Source organism: Setaria italica, chromosome V (assembly GCF_000263155.2).
Source record: "Setaria italica strain Yugu1 chromosome V, Setaria_italica_v2.0, whole genome shotgun sequence".
NCBI lineage: Eukaryota > Viridiplantae > Streptophyta > Magnoliopsida > Poales > Poaceae > Setaria > Setaria italica.
Window position 1 is genome coordinate 4,524,347 of NC_028454.1, and position 20,517 is coordinate 4,544,863.

Sequence of the window (20,517 nt, forward strand, 5' to 3'; positions counted from 1 at the left end):
GCGAGTCAATAGTGGCACAGGTGACCTATGCCCCCGACCAAGGCAGCGCGGCCTACCTCCACCACAAACTAGGGCGGTGCGCCTACCTCCACCACAAACCAAGGTGACGCGGGCTACCTCCGCCCAGGCCAGGGCGGCGCGGCAAGGGTGGCACGCATGTGGCCTTCTCAGCGAGTCAACGGAGGCGCACGCGCGGTCTTCTCCGACGAGGTGGGGGCGCGGCGCAGGTAACTCCCCTCCACAGGGCTGGGCGCCCCTCCGCAAGTGCTGCTCCCCTCCGCCGCCGACTCGAGTGCCCTGGCGTACCCTCCTCTCCGCCACCGGGCCTAGGCACCCCTCCACCTGCGCAACACTCCTCAATTGTACATTAAATGCAAGAATGGCCTTTGGCCTTTGCGCAGCCTCCACAGGGCTGGGCGCCCCTCCACCGGCGCGGCCCCTTCCTCCATAGTGACGCCCTCCGCTCGCCGTGCTGCTCCCCCCGCCGGCACAACACCCTCCTCCACAGCACCACCGCTTTCTTCTCCATGGGCAACGGTAGGAGCTCCTTGGCTTGCCGGCGAAGAACGGGCAAAGGGATGGACAGTTTGAGCAGATTCCGATTTCATCCTTTTGCACGTCCAAACTGATCTCGAATTGGATTTCTTCCTACGATTCCACAAGACAATACAGTAGCCATCCAAACAGTTGAATTCGAATTGTGCCCCATTTCAATATCCTAGCTGAATTGGTATTGAACTCAGTCCAATGCCAAGCCCTCCAATATCTACATCCAAACGCACCCTTATATTTTTGGAACAGAGGGACTACCAAAATGATGAATGTCCAAAACTTTGTATCCATTCTCACCCATGTTTCTCCTAAATGGACTCACCTAGTGCTTACATATATACTTTGTGCTTTTTTCAATCTAGACAGTGAAGACAAATGAGATACTCACATAATTCAGAGAGGCACAGCTCTGTAAGTCACAGGATTTTACCACATAGTAAAATCTGAGTTGTCATTTGTGCTTGGATCCAGCCACTCAACCTCAGGTACAGGCCAGCTGTAATTGGAGAAACTTGATGAAAACAGACACAAAAATTTCAATTTAGTAGTTACGGTGTGTCAGGAAGAACCTGTTTTGCTTGATCATAGTGACCTCCTCACCATTAAGAGTGACAACAAATCCAGAGCAATCACTTGGCCTGAGAACATAAACCTATTCCCGAGTGCAACAGTATAGATATAAATGGGCAATTAATGCATGGATATCGAAGCATTCCAACTGCATAACACAAGTACTGCAACATACCTCGAAAACCAATCCTTCAGAACATTTTAAAGCACACTCTGCCTTGTCCAAAATCAACTCATGAAACTGGCAGGATAAAATTAAATCCATCAAGCGCTAATTAAGTCAAAATATGCCATGCTTACAAAGGGCTATGTTGGAATAATGAATCTACACACAGAGACACACCATTTACGGGATGCATACTTTTTGTACCTTACAGTATAAGTGTGCAAACCTGACACTACCAAACACCAGCTTACCAAGTTTAGGATACTTGTAAGATTCCTAAGAAACATAGCAACATTGAGTGCAATGCTTGTATGATAAATACTGATCTTGAGATTTAAAAAGCACTACTCACACACATAAGGGCGGTATCACCAACAATATTGTCAATTACTAGTTATAAAAATTGTCCATTTCATCTGCATATAACACAATAGATAACCCGACTATCTATAGCATGCTCTTGTAATTTAATATGGATCCACATGTAATAGCCTAATAGGGGTATTAAATCTGCATGTTGTTAACATCGACTACTTGTTAGTAGCTAGCAATCTACTCTCTTTATTTTTCCTACGAGTGGGACAAACGATGACATGGATCAACCTATACCTAGCTGAGCATACCTTGTTGGAGACACCCTGATGTGTATGCAAAGAATAATTTAATAGTGGAATTCAAATTATGCACCCAGGAAAAAAAAATCTAACTTTATTGTTCCCCTACACACATATCCATCGTATTTGCATAATATACAAAAACGATTGGAACATGGAGTTCATCATTTTTTGGAGCTTCATATGAATAAATCAGATCCTCAATACAAGCTAGATAATTCAAGATTTCTTTATTATAGAGTAATAAATTTAATAAAACCTTAAATTTTATGGCCCTAGTGTCACAAAACCCCAAGTACTACCGTATGTATCACTAAACCCCAAGATTTACCTTGTAAAAAAACCCCAAGATTTATGGAACTAGTGTTTCGCAAAACCCCACATTATATTTTTCCTGGAATCTGACATGTGGGTCTAAAATACAGAATGACATGGTGCTCATGATGAATCCATTTGTGGTGCTCGCCTAATTGATCATAAGCGCAGTATCATCCCATACTTTAGATCCACATGTCGGAATTTGAGATGAAATGTAAAAGGGTGGAGTTTTGTGAAATGGTAGTACAATAAAACCTGGGTTTAAGTGGCACGCTCCGTATAACCTGGGTCCTGTGACAATATGGCCACAAAACCCTAGGTTTTATGAAATTTACTCTTCTTTTATACTTTCTAAAAGAAGTGATGGCTCATCTCAAGTGTAGAGAACCATTTCTTCTTCTTTGAATCTCGTGCTCTTTTCCTAACGATAAGGAGACATCTTAAAAACTAGTATAGCAATTTTGTAGCAAAACACTACATGAAAGTTCCATTTCACAGCATAGTGGGTAATTCTTCTAGTGACAAGGTCCTGATTTAGCATTAGAAGTTCAGAACCAAAACTAGTGGGAAATAGGCAGTAATGTGAAGAATAATATTTCAATCAGTAGTTATGTTGTTGTTTTTTGCAAGTTACTAATCATTCAGTGACAAGTTCCTATCCTGCCATCAGAACCAAAACTTGTGGGCAGTAGGCAGTAAGGTGACAAATTAATCAATTATGATTTATTTCTTTTTTGCAAGCAAACTATTTTCTTCAATTTTAACATAGTACAATTTTCCTTGGTATAGTTCATTTTTGGCTTGCAACAACATGCTGTAAAAAGCAAACCAGCGGTTTAGCTTCAGAAATGCAGAATGAACAAGCCATCAATCTATCAAACTATATCCAGAATACTCCAAAATAAGCTGCACTAGGTCTACTTATTCCCTGAGATATCAAATAATACTACATGGTCAGCAAATGCAAAAAATAATACAGTTAGTTCAATTTAAAATTAAGATCTACAAGTTTGCAACAGATACTATTATATAAAAGCCACATGCACTACACAACAATTGCCACTGGACTAGGGTTATTTATTCTGGTACATCCTGTTGTCCGGCCACAATCTTGCAATCTAGAAACAGCTTAACTTCGCATCATGGAACATGCTATTCACTTGTTTGCCAAATCAATATATGCCCCTGTTCAAACATCCAGGTGCTCTTACAAAATCATCATTTCTATAAAATGAAAAAAGAGGTATTCCTAACAATGAAAGCATGGGCAAACACAGCAAGTTTGAAAGTTACAGAGGCCTGCAGTCTGCCTTATATATTTTGCTTCGTGTGAAATATTGAAATGTCATGGTTTAGCCATAAATCAAAATGAGTGCAAGCCTGATTTTGCAGGATAACTTTGAAAAAAATTAAAATTCCCCGAAAACAAACTTCAGAAAATAAACCAAACCTCTTGTGCATTCGACAGGGCAACTCCATCAAGCGTTGAAATAAGATCACCAACTTTGATTCCAGAAATTGCTGCTGGAGATCCCTCGGAAACCTACCAAGAAAATTATTGGGTTAAATGCTAACAGAAACAATATAAATCGTGTTGCTTTAGTATTTACTCTCAAAAGGTCACTCATTTTTCAAAAAATACCCGCAATTGTCCTATTTGTGTTTGCACTCAAGCAATTGATAACCCAATTTCCAGCTGCATATAAAAACTAATACGGATACCTAGTTTTGTTGTCCAAACAAAATTCTGGAAGTTATAATAAACCAATATAGCTTACAAATATTTAACCGATTGATTAAATATTTGGACAATTGAAATACAGAGGATTTGGAAAAAAACGATCATGCTTCATGTGGAAACCAAAAGAAGTTTAAATGGTTCTCCAGTCTGCACAGTCATACTCAGATGGAAACCAGAGCTTCCAGCATCAGATTCAGATTATCCCTGCTGGAGAACAGAAAGATTTTTGCCAGGTTACCACTTCACCAGACAGCTAGCAAGTATTACAATACCAAGACTTGTCCAAAAAAGAAAAAATCAATTCAAAATCAATATCAAGTCAGTTTCTACCCAATTTCTCACCAAATCCATGGTAAGTGCGTGGCTACTCCCAATGCATTGTCTCAAATCATTTTCTCCAAAGCTACCATGTCATAGAAATACAAGTACAATATACACTCCAAAATCATAGTGTCTTGATGTTGTTTCTTAGACTCACAGGCCAATTAATTGTTGTTCAATGTCACGTCTATGAAGATGGACCCAAAACACGTATCATATGAAACAACAACACCCTAATGCTATTGTGTGGTTTCCAGTGGTCAGGTTTTGTGCCCAAGCTGTTGCTCATGTCGCACCTAATTAATGTGTATCATACTTCCCATTAGGAGTAGCCTTATACATCCATATCAAATGTATTAAAAATCTTTTAGCTTGCTGTCATGTTTATACTTCTATGGTGGTAAGAGAAAATGATAGTGATAGGCAGGCCTCAGCATCCATAACATTGGTTTATCTGATGCTATACATGCATTACTGGATGGCGATTATCACAAATACAAAAGATTCACAACAGTTACCCTGGGAGTACTTATGCATCACAGCCTCAGCCAGAACTGCATTGTCCTTTTATCTTCAGCTCAAGCACATAAATAAATTGCAACAGTAAATGAGACTAAGTAATCCTAACAAATGGGCACAATCACTTTGTAGATAGTCTAGGAGCCTTAAGATACTCTGTAGTGTATCAAACTTCTGGCATTTCCATTTGCATAATGGAAATGGTGTCGAGCCTCGTCTCGAAAAGAACAATGGGCACGATCACCCTTGTCAGGCCTGAATGCAGGTGTGCCTATTCTTCTCCACAAAGTCACGGGTTATCAAATTTGGAGAATAGAAAAGAAGAAACAATACTGCAGGTTTTGGGAAATACAGCCATTAGATATTTTATTATATTTATCTAAACCTGTTAGTCCAAATTTCTGATTGCGATTCTTAGTAGTTCTGATTTTACTCATAATGTTTTCCCTAGTAAGATGGGTTTAGATTTAAGAATTATCAAACACAAAAACTGAATCCAATCATAATAGTTAAGCATAACCAGGGTAACCTGGAGCTATTCCTGCCTCAGAAACAGTCCAGCAATCATCATATGAGCAGAAAACAAATGCACAAGAAAATGGATTAGCAACAGAAGAATGGAGAATATTGGAAAAAATCGAATGCATGTAAAAAATATTCACCATCTCCACATAAATGCCATGTGCTTGTGGAAATCTATTGCGTATTTCTTCACAGATACTCAGTTTTTCAGCCCTAAGCGACCCAACCCTGAGGCCAAGCCATGGTTGTACAACTCTCCTGCATAAAATACACAAATTTGACACATGATTAAAAATAAGTAAAATTAGTTCATGTCAACTACATTTACTAATAACAAAACCAGTTAGCCAAATAAAACAATGCAAAATTGCATGGCAGAACATCCAAATAGGTACTTGGATCAGCTAGCTACTTTATGGAAATGAAGCCAGAACCAAGGCTAGCCAATGAGTCTTGGAAACTACTTCCCAGAGAACAGCGAACCAGATTAGTACAATTAAAGGTATTGAAGCTATGCTTGCTGGCTACTAGTGGCTTGGGCAGCTGGTTTCTAGTGAGATTAATAGGATGTAGTTAAAGTGATTGTGTCTACTGTCAGCCCTTTTGCCGGTAGCTGGAAGCTTGGTGAAACCAACTGCGGTTGTTGCTATTTTGCTAAACAGCTTGGGAGTTGTCAGCTTGTTGCATCTTACAAACATAAATTAAAAATAATCATATTTCAGCACGGAGAACAAACTATATCAGGTACTTTTTATTTTTATATGCCCACCAGCTCAGGTGGGGCATCAAGAAGCCATCCTAATCTGGATTGACAGTGACAAACCAATTTAAGAACTTGTTATGTGTTTTTGTTTCTTTTGTCTCGTTTTGCACTTATTGCTGTACTATTTAGTTACTTGATGACAACTCAGAAGTTTGCATGCAATACAAATATACAATCCACAGATTACACGCAATCTATTCCTCTTACAGCAAGTTTAGCATATTTTGAATCTACAAATTCATTATCAACTACTATTAAGCTTTAGTGATGCTTCTTGCGGAATCATAATGCATCCATAATTTAATTAACACAACAGCTGATATACGAGATCACAGAAGTCTTCCTGACCCTTTTAATTTAGAAATTGATGTTTTATGACACAAGTAATTTTGAACACTCACTAAATTTGTAACAGGATTCAAGGTTTAAGGCACAAAAAAATTAGAGCTCTCCATTGATTGAGTCGATGAACCTCTCGTATGAAGGTAAATATACATAGAGGTATTGCTTTGCTTGAGGCTGACTTAATGTCTTAGCAACACAGTTTGCTAAAGGAAAGCAATGCCTTACTTCCAGTAAAGTCCATGATATTGCAAATGCAGGCCTTGAAATTGAGGCAAAAACTGCGCACTATCAGATATCAGTAGGAAGTTCAACAGGGTGCATGACTTCAAAGTAGCAGGTAGCAGCACAGCATGTTGTATGTTTTAGTAGAGGCTTGAGTTACCCATTAAGAATGGATAACTTGGGAAGGAAAGATTTAGAGGGTGACCTTGTTCAGTATCAAGGAGAGGAGAAAAGGTCTCCCCATCGAAAGATGGATGATATTCAACAACAGGATTTTGGGGTAAGCTGTGAGCGTCTACAATATCAAGGATGAACATAAGAACTTTTTGCCAAAGAATGGATGACTTCCAAAACCAGTTTGGAGACTTAACTGCTACAAATTCATCATGGTGAACCTATTGATGTTTCAGATAATGATGATAAACAAGCTCAGCAAAGTGATGCATACAACTTCCAAGATCTGAGGCTGTTGGATCAAATAGAGGAAGACCCAAGAAAAAGAAATGGTACAAAACAAGTGCCACATAGCAAAAACTTTATATGCATATCTTAGTTTTTTTAAAAAAAAAAGAGAACATGCACTCGACTGTCCGGTGCTAATAGAAGTCAGCACGAAAGAACAAACTAAAAATCAAGTAAAAATATTCAATATCAAGATGCTTATAATTATTGCATGCTATGGATGTGCAGACGAAATCCTTGTCTCCAATGTTTCAAGGATGCGATAAATCAAGAGATGGATGTTTATGGGCTACAAAATCAAGGCTCTGTCATGTGTGATTGAAGAAGTTAAAAGCATGGAACTTAACTGACTATATGTAAACTATGTTATGTTTGTACTTATTCAAGTTTCAGTATCTCAGTTTCAAAATTGCTTGTTTTGAGTAACTGACAAGATTTTGCAAAGTTTAGTTTCTCAAATCAGGGGCTGCAGTCTAAGTCACTAATCAAATGTGTTTCGATTTGAAATAACAGTCCTGTATGCTCATCGATGTACTGTTAATTGCAAAACAGGGAGCAGAGGCTCAATTCAGTCTTGGTGGTGTATTCACAAATGACACATTTTTTTGTGAACCTTAAAGTCATATGTAACTTTTGAAATTTCACACAGCCGAATCCAATTCTGATTTCTCCCAGAATGAACAGCTAACTCATGTACTATCGTGTGCAATTTAGAAAGAATTTGCAAACTACTGAAATTATTTGCGGTTATGAGGTGTGGAACATATCACATGTACTGTGTACCTACCACATTCATCTCAGTTACTTGCCTATCCAACACCTCCCTGTAGCTATTACAAGGGGAATACACTAAGGATTTCTTGTGTCCAACAAATTACAGGCCTCAACTGCATCCCCATACAGAGGGAAAATTATAAATATCTTCCAAGTAGACCACAAATTCATGCACCCTGCTTGGATAAAGACCAGGGCACCAAAACTGCAGGGGAACTGGATCTAGTTCACCACTTTGAAGTGTTGTTGTTGTTTGAAAATTGAAGTTTGGGAGATAATCTAAGGGCAACTATAAGCCTGCCTGTTGTTTTTTTAAGCAATCGGATGCACAGAAACAGAGGTTTCAAGAAAACTGCAGCACTGCTAGATCATGGACAGTAGAAAGGAAAGCAAGGAGCTCACATGTAGAAAAGATAACTAGCGAGGACAAAAAGGATATTGAAGGACAAATTCATGATTGTGATGGAGTAACAGGCAGGCAGAACTGTACTGAAACTGCCAGGTCATGAACCTGCCCAACCATCTAGTTCACAAGTTTAATAATCCAATCGGTGGTCCCTCAGTCTAAGTGTTGATTCTAAGGAGATAACAATTTAGTGTAACAGTTGTTGTTAACATCCTTGTAAAAAATAGCGCTTATAGATGATTGACATAAGAACCTTGGACAGTCAGCTGGGTCGTTATCCACTGCAGCATCAGTGGAGGCTTTGCAGTCTGTATACCACCTTAACCTGAGCCCTCAAAAAGAAAAGGTTCCCTCATTTTTAAGATGGTAGATGGTATTCCACCCATGACTTGTTGAATGTTGATTGATTCAACACGGGCAGTTTAATGCAAGCCAGTCAATCATCATCATTCTACCATTTTGCTAGTCCACGTCCTTATTCTTGACAGCATGTGGTGTCCCTCAGATAGGATCTGAGCTGGACCAGTATTTGCTTTTGATGTTTCTGGATAAACCACCAGTCCGGTTACTATGGGCAAAACTGGTCCTTAAAACATCTGCATTACAAATTACATAAAGCTGCCAAGAAAACCTATTGTGCTAATTTACCTACAAACTGGTGCCCTTATGGGAACTCTATGGTTATGGATTTTTAAATTTTAAGTGCTGTTAAAAAGAAAAGGTACTACACATTTCTTTAAATAGAACAAGACAAAACATGTAACCATGCTAGTTTTAGCTGCTTCCAATCATTTCAACCATATAGTTAGCAATTCAAGAACCAACTAAACAAGTCACCAACACATCATCCTTTCAATAATTAAGAGTCCACACCCAATCTCTAACAAACTGTAGTTGAAATAGAGAAGCATGCAATCACAAGTGAATTATACCACAAGTGTATAAAGAAGGAAATGAACACGTACCCAAATATCTCAAAGTGCTTCAAACATTTCAGAAGTATACTGACTGGCATGAAAGGTGTTTCATCCTTAGCATAAAAGTTCATGCCAACGAAGTTTCCACTCGAATCAATTAGGGGACCACCAATCCCAGCCTAGCACAACATTAAAGTGTTAGTGAACAAGTATTGCTTTAAACAATCCATCTATACCACAGTATGAATGCAGTTCCATAAGAACATGTGAAAAGTTTTAATTCAAACTAACCACATCCTAGTCTTGTCAGATTGGTAGTTCTACTTAATTAATGCTTCCACCATAGTTAGAAGATGAGACAAAGGAAATACCTTTGTGATCTTACAAGTGGAGATCATAAGTTCTTGGCTATCAAGTCTGCTAGTTTTATGCAGTAGTGTCCCACCTGAAGCCATTAGTTCTCCGGATTCATAACCACGTCCAATAGCTACCAGATTAGCTTGAAACAACTCAGAATTAAATTGGACACCATTATGAACGTGAGCTGCATGAAATTCCGGGAAAGACTTGGTCTTGACAACAGCAATATTATATTTATAATCATATTTCCATAACTTCCCTACAACTAACTTGCCACTGGGCAGGCGCACCTTAATCTGCAACAAAATGACAATTATATAACACTGATCAAGCAAAACTCCTAAAGAAACAATGGTAGAATACAAATGACTAGCAGAACTAACCTTCAACTTATTAACAAACTTAGCTTTATCTCCAAGGCATCTAACCAAGCTAGCAGAAGTTAGAATACTCATTTCAGATGGCATGTGTCCAAAAATAATACCAGTGCATACAAAATGCCTCACACTCCCTACATAACACAAGGATTTTAGATATTGATTAGGGTCACCTTACAAAAGTACGGAATTCCCTTAAAGAGATAATTGTAGTATTAGTTCATTACCCTTAAATGAAGCAAGGGAGACAACTGACTTAGAAATGCTTGAAGCAAGTAATTTAACCCTAGCATGTTCTTCATTGTTGCCATCCAAGTCACCAAAATGCTCTTCAAATGTATTCACCAATCGCATGCCCACTACTTAGAAAAAGATAACAGTATGGCATACCAATGTGATAGAATAAATCTTAGTAAACATGTCGAAATAATGAGGAAGGGTGTGCCGTCAGGTCAGTAAAATGGAAGATAGAAACTTGCCAGAATGTTCAGATGGTATAGGATAGCCACGGGGAAGGTGCACCTTGCGTAATGCACTCGTGAGGTCTGGTGCAATAGGGCGAAAAACGAAAAAGGTTACATGATTAGAACGGATGCCATATGCAGGAACAATGATGAAAAATGTGCCATGACCATGAATAATAAAGTGTAAATTGTGAATAGTGAATAATATTAACACAATATTGAACACTCCATGGACTGTGAAGCATTGGCAAGTGATTGCACTATGTTAACCTTCTCGCTTGAAGTTAAACCGAGACGGAGTCCTCCACCTCTTACGCATTGTAGATATTGATGAAGTCTTCTTCCTCTTTTGAATGCTTGCTTTTTCCCTTCCTCCTATCCTTCCACAGCCTTAATCCTCTCTCAGCATCTTCCAAACCAGGAGTGGATGAGAGCCCACATCATTGAGTTATGTTAAAAGTAGGCAGTGACAAAAGCTACCTGAAAATAGTAGGGAAGTACTAGCTTCAATGCACACACAATGGTTCACTAAGGCGGTGTATTTACCCTAACCCCCAATTTCAACTTGCCATTCAATACTTAACGAATATGTTTTAACCAACAGAAGCTCTAATGGCATAATATTACCAAATAATTAGAATAAGCCATGTGCATTTCAATAGTACACATGCCATAGTGAAGGATTGGTAGGTGCATTTTAAATTTTATTAAATGGAATTGCCTTCACTCTATAAATATGTGGAGAAGCATAGCCTAGAGTATAAAAGGAAAAATTCTATATATAAAACCTTTACTAGAAGCTATGCACTTATAGAGGAGCCTAGTACCTAAAAGGATAGTTCTCTTAATTTTATGATGGGCTTATATTCAAAACTGTAGGTTGTATTTTCTGCCCATTCAATGCTTGCTTAATATCATAAAGCAGTAGAGATGATGTAGCGCTTTTATAAAAACTTCTTGTGAACTCTATTTTAGCAGAATATAAAGATACGCTTTCACAAGACAACAAGCATGCAAATATAGGATGCATTATGGTGACCAATTACACCACTGAGATTTAAGTTCGCGGTAAGTGTCATCACAAGTTCACAGCTTGTGTAAACAAGCACCACTTGGCCCCCTTCATATAGAGGGAAAAAAAAAGAGTAGCACGCCAAAGGCACCATAATCTTGTAAAAAGCCATACTTCCAAGCTACAATAGGTGAAGAGCAGAGCAGAAAAGCAAGCAAGCATAAGCAAATGTACAGGCGGAGCCGACATGACAAACTACCTCAGATGGTTTTTAGCCTCCTAGGCACACAGTAATGGGAACAGATATATAATCATCAATCATGAACCAATCAACAGCACGAACAACCAAAAGATTCAGAGCCACTGTAACCTCCCCAAGCGTCCAAGTGGATTATGCCGGACTAAAATATAGCGGCAACCAATGCTCATGGGGGACAAAGTTGCCTTAACGCTTAGGCGAAATGTGAGCGGCCAGCCAGGCGTCTAGGAACCAACTACGGAACGCCAATTGCCGGGGTGATGATCCGTCCACAAGTGGCCGGGTACGAGCAAATCAATAGATATAGATCCATAATGACAACTATTCCCCCAAAAAAAAAATACCTGCTCCCGCTGCTGCCTGCCTAGCCTTGCCGCCCGATCGCTGGTAGCACCCATGCGTCCGCCTCCGCCTCCGCACCACACCCACTCCCTGACTTTCCACGGCTACGCCGGCCGCTGCACCCTAGGGATTCCGAGGATTTGGGGCGGGTGATTGAGAGGGTGGTCTTTTCTTTATTATATATAATATTATATACTCCGTATCTTAGAAGGTGATCGAGTGCCCGTGTGCCAGATCCAGATTCGCCGAGGAAGAGGCCTTGCGAGAGCGAAACATGGAGGGTCAGTTTTCTTCCACTGACTTATTTTTATCACCCGTCACATCGAATATTTAGATACTAATTAGGAGTATTAAACGTAGACTATTTACAAAATCCATTATATAAGACAAATTTAAACGGCGAGATGAATCTATTAAGCCTAATTAGTTCATGATTTGACAATGTGTTGCTACAGTAAACATTTGCTAATGATAGATTAATTAGGTTTAATTAGGCTTAATAGATTCGTCTCGCCGTTTAGATTTGTCTTATGTAATGGGTTTTGTAAATAGTCTACGTTTAATACTCCTAATTAGTATCTAAACATTTCATGTGACACGTGCTAAAAATAAGTCAGTGGAAGAAAACGCCCCCTGAGACGTGGGCTAGCAATCTGTCATTTGAGCAGTCCATCAAGAAGTGACAGCAATTTTACCTTGCTCTTGGGGGGACAGTGACACAGATGCAGGCTCGAGGGAGGGCGTTGTGGCGGAACCGTCCAACTTAAACTGGTTTAAATGCGCCTAATTACTGCCGACGCAGCAATTATCCGAAACGCACTTAAAACAGTATAAATCCGGTCGTCCGTCGAGTGTCCTTAGGACTCCTCGAAGAATCCACGTTGTATTTCATAGCCATACATCCTGATAGTATCCACGATGGGATAACATCAACAAACATTACATTTTTACATACATATAGAAGGTACGAGTTATTACAGAACATAGATTGAAGCAAAATTAGCAGTGCAGTGTTAGACAGCGTTCTAAGATTTAAACATAAACAGTTCAGGAGGAGATGAGCATTTAAAACTTCTTCTCTAAGGGTATTGTGAGACTCATAACAATACCCTAGGGCTTCGGGGTTTCCTCCTCTGTAGCCTCCTGCGGAGCTTCTGAAAGATAGCCATAAGGGAAAACCCTGAGTACGGGGTACTCAGCAAGTCTTACCCGACTAACCAATATAATAGTTTTCTTGGGATGTATATGATAGCTTTTTGGTGTATTTGGCTGATGCAACTTTTGCCGAAAAGCTTACTACAAGTGATGCCTTAGTTTTATCTTTTATTTGGGTTAAGTCATTACCTAACCATTCTAAATGATGAGCAGAAAGTAAAAGCAATCATAGATATTAAGTCATACATCAAATATTAACAGAAAGATATATATTGCATGAATTGATACTACGATGCTCAACAGTGATCAAGTGCATTCATAACCGAGAATTGCGGCGATCCGGATCCATTTACATCCTGCAGGAGAGTACCTTGATCACCAGCTTTATACGACTGTCCAGGTCGTACATAACAACCCCTCGATTAGCAAAATCAATGATTAGGAATACGACTACCCAGACCCAGGGATGCACCCCCACATGGGACCCCACGTCTGGTCCAATCACCATGTGAGTTTCAGGCTACAACCCTGCCAATCTCCAGCACGTCAAGCGCGGGTACGAAGTATTCCCGATCATAGAGTTTACTAACCTACTGGGCTTTACTGGTCCCATACCTAGTAAGTGATCAGCTGCTTATCACTTGATCAAAGGTTAAGACAACGAATCGGGCCTTAACTAAATTAATCTAGCAGACAGAACTATATCTCTAGCTTCTGTCCGCTTTCAACTTTCCAAGTTATTTCCATAAGCAACATGTATGACTCAAACGTCTTTCCTTAATGTTGGTAAACCAAGTATGTAAGCAAGTAAGCAATTCTAGACTTGGGTATCTTCTAAGGTTTGGAACAAGTGGCAAAGATGTCCTTAAAACAAGGCATGATCATACACAAGAATAGGTTTCAAGCAACTCCTAGACTTAGTGCATACATATAGCAAATAACCGATAATTGGACACATGAAATAACGACTCCAAAATAGATAGGTATAAATGCACCGGGGCTTACCTTGATCGCTTAAAAAGTTAGTATTCTCTGACGGGTTGGCTTCACAGGGGACTAATTCAAAAACTTCTTCGAACTTCGAAGGTCCTTCTGAAAATTCCAAATATTCTCCTTCTGGTACTTCGGGATCTATAGCACAATATATGCAGGGGTTAGGAATGCAAATTTTTGAATAAAAGACTATACAACTTTCCTTCATGATAAAGTTGCAAGCCAACAAGGACTATACAAATTATCATGATAAAGTTGCAAGTCAACACACAAAACCCTAAAAAGATTAGCCCTCAATTTTATTTTCTTATTTAACCCTTCTTAAGGCTTTTTCTTTTATCTTTAGGAAAAGTTATAATTAATTTCTAACTTGAAACCTAATTTACTATGAGTTAAGAATAATTTGTGATTAAGAAAAAGGTTATTTCATATTTTATACATTTTATAAATATTAGGTATTTATTTAATTACCTTAAAAGGAAGGCATTAAATAAATACCCAAATTTTTATTATTTTTCTAGGGTGTAAAAATTTTAATGCATAAAGGAAAATAAAACAAGCCTAACAAAATTGGTTTCACTAATTTTGGACACTCCTAGAAATTTCTGTGATTTAAATGGTGTAAATCGGATTTAAACTAATTACTTTCTAAAGGAAATCTAATTTTCCCGAAAAACACCCGGAAAAACTTTTCTCACTCAGCTCGATGCTACCCTCTCTCACGCGCACTGGGCCCCACGGCGCGGACCCACCTATTCTACTGTTCCACTTACCCGCCGGCCCCTTTCTCCCCCTGACGGGCCCCGTGGGCCGATTCTTCCCTTCCTCGGTCCTCTTCTGGCCCAACGGCCCTTTTTCTTTTTCTCTTTTCTCGCGAGCGCGGCCTGCTTTCCACTGGGCCTCCGGCCCCTTTCTCTTTTACGGTCGACCGCGCACGCGTTTCTGGGCTTCAAGGCCGCGGCCCAACAGACGGCCGCGCCCCGGCCTCTTTCTCCTCTCCTCCTTTCTCTCTCTCTGCCGCGCGGGCCCGAGTTCCAGGCTCTTCTTCTTCCTCCCGCCAAAACGCGCGCGCGCGACAGGGGGCGGCGCGACTCGCCGGCCGGCGCCCCACCGGCGGCGAAGCTAGGTCAGAACAGCATCCCTATGCCTTCTCGTACCCGTGCGCGGCAACAGCTTCTCGGGAGATGGCCGGAGCCACTCCCTCCACGGCGGCGGGCGGCGACACCTTCGGCCGGTCACGGCTACTCACGACGGCGGCACAAACTACTCGAACAACTACTCTTACACCATCCTAGTACCCTAAGGACTTGCCTACGACTACTTAAGGAGGAAGGGAAACAGCGCAGGGTAGTGCTCACCGTGAGCGGAAGGCGCGGCGACGGCGGACAGAAGCGGCGGTGGTTCAAGGCGTGCCGGCGAAGAAGCTGGGCAACAAGCTGCTAGGGTTGCTGGTGGGGTGTAGGCGGAGGTGTGGACGGAAGGAATCGACGGGAGGTGCGGTGTGGCGGTGGAATTTTGCTCGGCGGCGGCGGCTCGGACAAAGGAAGCGGCGGCGGTAAAAAAAAAGGCAGCGGTAGAAACGGCGGCGTGGGAGCGGTAAATATACAAACAACTTACCGCGCGCATGGCTGCCATTGTGGTCTACCCATAGGCTTATGTGGTGAGGAGGTGGCCTAGTCGTCGCGCTGGCGAGCGACCGACGACGGCGGCGGCGACACGTCCTGCTGCTCTGTCATCGCCTCTCCCTCTTTTCTTTTGACGCCCAAAACTTCAGAGTACTCCCACGGCCGATTTCCAATCCAACGGTCCCCAAGTGCCTTAATAGAAGTTGGAGATAAACTCGAACCCTCCACTTTTTATTTTGGCTCTGACCCGAGATAAGTATCAAACATGGCTGAATTTTGAATTGTTTCCCGTGTTCATCTGAATGTATCTGAAATTGGCATTCAGTTCGTCAGTTAACCGATAGTGTTACTTGCTTCACTTTGGGATTGAGTTTAGTGATCCAATTCCTCTCCTTTCAGTCCAACTCCTTCCCAATTGTGTTCTACAACATCCCAAGGTTCCATTTTGCTCAAGAACGACTACTCTTTTTGATCTACATTGCTCTGAATTCAAGTCCAAAGTTGACTCTATGCTGCTGGTTTCAGACTTAACCATTTTCAGTGATGTCAACTGTGACAATGTGCTGACTTTGAGCTCAATTTCGAAATTGTTCCCTTCCATGTTCCTGGCCAACAACACCCAATTCTAAGAGTCCAAAGTACATACTTTGACATGGTGTAGTTGTTTTGATTCACTTATTCGAAAAATTCACCAGAAATCGATTTTGAAAAGAGACTCTGCTGCTGTTTTTCTGAATTTCTATTTTCGGACGGTGAACAGTAAATTCAATTTTCCTTTTTCTTCCTTTGATTTCTCTGAGATATTTAGCACCATTTCTGTTCCAAATTCTTGATCCCTAAGTTCTAGTCACTCTTACACTTGTATTCTATATTTTTGCCGAATTTTTCTGAATTTCAAATTCAAAATTCAAATTTCGGCCAAATTTGACCCGAATTTGATTTTTGGCCAATTTTTTTTCCTTTTCTTCTTAAATTGCTTCCAATTTACAATTTATCAAAGTCACTTTAAATGACTAAAATGGCAGCTGTTACAGGCGTCGCCTTGGAGGAGCTCGGTGTTGTTGGGATACGAGGTAGGCTACACTAGCGCAAATCAAAAAATTTCTACCGCGTAAATCAGGAAAACTGCCGTATAAGGATCACGGGATTATCACTCGACGCACTACTGGTGCGGAAGATGTAGATTCGCGTCGATGCAGCGAAGTCGATCAACGTAGTCGTACGTAGTCGATCAACGTAGTCCTACGTAGTCGATCACGTCGACGTCCAGCAGCTCCTCAGCAGCTCGTCCACGTGCAGCAAGATCGCCCTCGTGCCACGGCTTGTCGTCGGCTCGTCGTGGCTCGTCGGTGGCTCGTCGGCGGCTCGTCGTGGCTCGTCGGCGGCTCGTCCAAGTGCTGCAGGTGCAACACCTCCAAGGTATCCACACGTGCAGGGAGGAAGCGTCGCAAGCTGGACTGCTAGATCCGTGAGATGCAACAGGCGAGGGCATGGGAGGCGCAGCAGATGTGTTTCGCCAAAAAGGTGTAAACCCTAGGGCGCCCCCACCCCTCTATTTATAGAGGTTCCCTCTGGGTCCGAGGCCCATTCGTACTTCTAAACCTAATCCAACTCGGATCACATCCGAATTGGGCTTCCAGCCCCTTAAGTGTGTGACCCTATGGGTTCGGATACATATAGACATGGCCCGAGTACTCCTACTCGGCCCAATAGTCGGTAGCGGCCTCTAGCAAGATGTGCCAACTCCTATATGCACACGAAGATCATATCAGACGAACCATCACAACATTATATACATGCTATTCCCTTTGCCTCATGATATTTGGTCTAGCTTCAAGCCGACCGCTCTTTCTCGATCCTGTGATTCGGAATCCCTTTGTAGGTCAACTCTTAACCTTACGTAGCATGGCCATGCATTTTCGGATCCGATCACTCGAGGGGCCCAGAGATATCACTCTCAATCAGAGAGGGGCAAATCCCATCTTGATTGACCATGTCTCACAGCATGCTTCTTGACAAACCCAAAAGCTACCTTTATAACTACCCTGTTACGGCGTAGCGTTTGATAGCCCCTAAGTAGGTCGATCCACATCTTGAATACATGCGACAATCTCAGGTCTAAGGACAAAGCGTATATGTTGTTTAAGGAGAGAACTACTTCTCGTGTTGGGTCAGTCCTAGCACATGTCTCCACATGTGCCCACATTATTAGTTCAACATCTCCATGTCCATGACTTGTGAAACATAGTCATCAACTAATACATGTGCTAGTCTAATATTCATGTGTGTCCTCACATGAACTCCGAGAACTCCGACTAGGGACAACTTTAGAATAACCATACAAGTAAAGAGTTTCACACACAATTCACATAATTGCAAAATCAATTCAAGTAGCATTTAATGGATATTCAAGGAACACAACATAAATCATGGATACAAATGGAATATCATCATCTCTATAATTGCCTCTAGGGCATACCTCCAACAGGTGTGACCTTCAGGCGAGCAGGAGGCTGGACGGGCAGGTAGGCTGGGATCTGGGCAGGAAGGCGAGCGGAGGGCAGTGAGGCGGGTGACGGAGCCGGCGGCAGCGGACTGACGCGCGGGAGGCGGCAGCCGCAGGAGACGCGCGGAGGAGGCGCGGGATTTGGCGGCCGCAGGGGAGGGCGCCGACTCGGGATGAGCATGGCCTCCCGGCCTAGCGGAGCTCGATTGGAGGCCGGACCGGAGGAGCCCTGCAGCGGCCGCAGACAGCAGGGCGCAGATCTTGGTGGCCCGGCGGAGGGCAGGAGGCAGCGGGCGTCGAGGGAGGCGCGGGAGGTGGCGGCGCCGTCGTAGGCCAGGAGATACTGGGGAAAAGGGGTTCGCTGAAGCGATAGGAGCAACTCAAGTTCCCAAAAAATTCGTCAAAACGACGTATGAAGAGCTTTGCTAAAAACATTCCTCTAAAAATATATCAGCTCGAACGCTAAAAATAAACTCCAATATTTCAAATCAGGTCACGATGGCATGCCTGATTTAGTCACAAAACAGAAGGACCTTGTTATCGCAAACCTCAGCAAAAGGAATATTTCGACACAATTACACGTAGAAATCATCTTGGGCGTCCTCACCTGGTCCTCCCTCCTCATCCGCATCCGCTCCCTCCTCTCATCCCGCTTCCCCTGGCGCCGTCCGGGTCAGCGTCGACGTCGAACAGGGAGCCGTTCTTGGCGCTGCCGGTGGAGCTGTTGTTGCTGCTTCTGCTGTCGCTGTCGCTTCTGCTGGTGCTTTGCTTCCGGGCGCCCTTTCTTGGGATGCGGCCGCCGTAGCAGGTGCCGATGAGGCGGAGGTCGAGGCGGCCCCATCCCTCCTCGTCGGAGAGGTCCCACCCGAAGCGCTCAGCCATCTCCTGGAGCGGCCCATCACCGTCGTCGTAGGCGTAGTCATAGTCGGCGTCGCCGCGGAGGAAACGGTGGGCGTGCTCCCACTCGACGCGGTCGGTCGTCGAGCACGTCGCGCGCGAGGCTCGCCCAGGCGCGGTGTCCCCGTAGTCGTTTACCCTTCTCTTATCTTCTTTATCCTTCTCTTCCCGTTGGCTGGATGCCTGGATGATAGCGAGGTCCCAGCCTTGCAACGGCACCGTCGTCGTCAAGCACAGCCAACAAAGCTTGCCCGCTTCTGCTAGTAGTGATGTCGTGCGACGCTCAAGGCGGTGAGGACGCGTGAACACGGCGGCGGTCAGGAACTCAAAAGGTGCCTAGATTTGCACGAACGGTGGAACAACTCCATATGATGAGGGCCAACGAGAAATCAAATCACGTGGTCAAGGGGTGTTTGGCTCTGGGCTAAACTTTAATCCTATTAAATATAGTCTAATTATAAAACTAATTACATATATGGAGGTTAATTCGTGAGACGAATCTATTAAGCCTAATCAGTCCATGATTTGACAATATGGTGCTACAATAACCATTTGCTAATGATGAATGAATTAGACTTAATAGATTCGTCTCGCGAATTAGCCTAGGAGTTCTGCAATTAGTTTTATAATTAACTCATGTTTAGTCCTCCTGATTACCATCCGAACATTCGATGTGACAAGACTAAAGTTAACCTGATATCCAAACAACCCTAAGCAGATTGGTCCATGGCGTTTAGGAATTAATCGATGGAATAATGGCATAGTTTGGACTGGACGAGCTTGGACGGATCAGCCTTCTGTGATGTCTTGTGGATTTCGGCTGAAACGTTTTCTATCATCAAGTTTTTTTTCATCCTTGTACCTTTGGTCACACATTTTTATCACCTCCTGATTGGCTGGTGGGTCTTTTGTGAGGGTAGAAGTGTGTAACTGTGGGTCCTTTCTTGTAGTATAGATTAATTTTTTAAAGGAAATCAAGAGTATAACTTCATGTTCTTTGTTTGGTGTAGGATTTAGAAATGGGAAATCATTTCTTAAATAATAATTAATGGTGTAGATGTATATATTTTTAAATTTCCACCCTTCGCTGGCATACTCTTAGGCTATTCCCAATGCAAGTTTCATGGAGGTTTGATGCATATTAAATACGGTGACACATCAACATTTCTAATGACATGGCATGTAATTATGAAGAAAGAGAGGGGATGAGTCAATGTCATGTATGGCGATGTGTTATGTAATCTTGGCATGAACAATGTGATGTATGCCAGTATGTTTGTTCACAAAGTATGTGTTCTGTTAGATGGCCACGAAG

General features: G+C 42.2%; 1 protein-coding gene across 4 annotated transcripts in view; it reads right to left on the reverse strand.

The window, feature by feature from the left end:
• LOC101768554 (putative protease Do-like 14) overlaps positions 1–12,243 on the reverse strand; it is a 13,284-nt gene extending 1,041 nt beyond the window's left edge. The window contains exons 1-12 of one of the 4 annotated variants that reach the window (XM_004967695.3): positions 12,029–12,243; positions 10,684–10,822; positions 10,429–10,494; positions 10,177–10,311; positions 9,956–10,083; positions 9,584–9,868; positions 9,261–9,391; positions 5,464–5,581; positions 3,671–3,763; positions 1,298–1,363; positions 1,122–1,204; positions 941–1,048 (exon numbers count right to left, since the gene is read on the reverse strand). In XM_004967695.3, coding sequence (XP_004967752.1) covers positions 979–1,048; positions 1,122–1,204; positions 1,298–1,363; positions 3,671–3,763; positions 5,464–5,581; positions 9,261–9,391; positions 9,584–9,868; positions 9,956–10,083; positions 10,177–10,311; positions 10,429–10,494; positions 10,684–10,732 — 1,224 coding nt within the window. In that variant the 5' untranslated portion in view covers positions 10,733–10,822; positions 12,029–12,243 and the 3' untranslated portion in view covers positions 941–978. Of the gene's footprint in view, positions 1–940; positions 1,049–1,121; positions 1,205–1,297; positions 1,364–3,670; positions 3,764–5,463; positions 5,582–9,260; positions 9,392–9,583; positions 9,869–9,955; positions 10,084–10,176; positions 10,312–10,428; positions 10,495–10,683; positions 10,894–12,028 lie in introns of all 4 variants that reach the window. The other 3 variants (XM_004967694.3, XM_004967697.3, XM_004967696.3) reach the window with 3 other exon arrangements.
• Between the last annotated feature and the right edge of the window lie 8,274 nt (positions 12,244–20,517).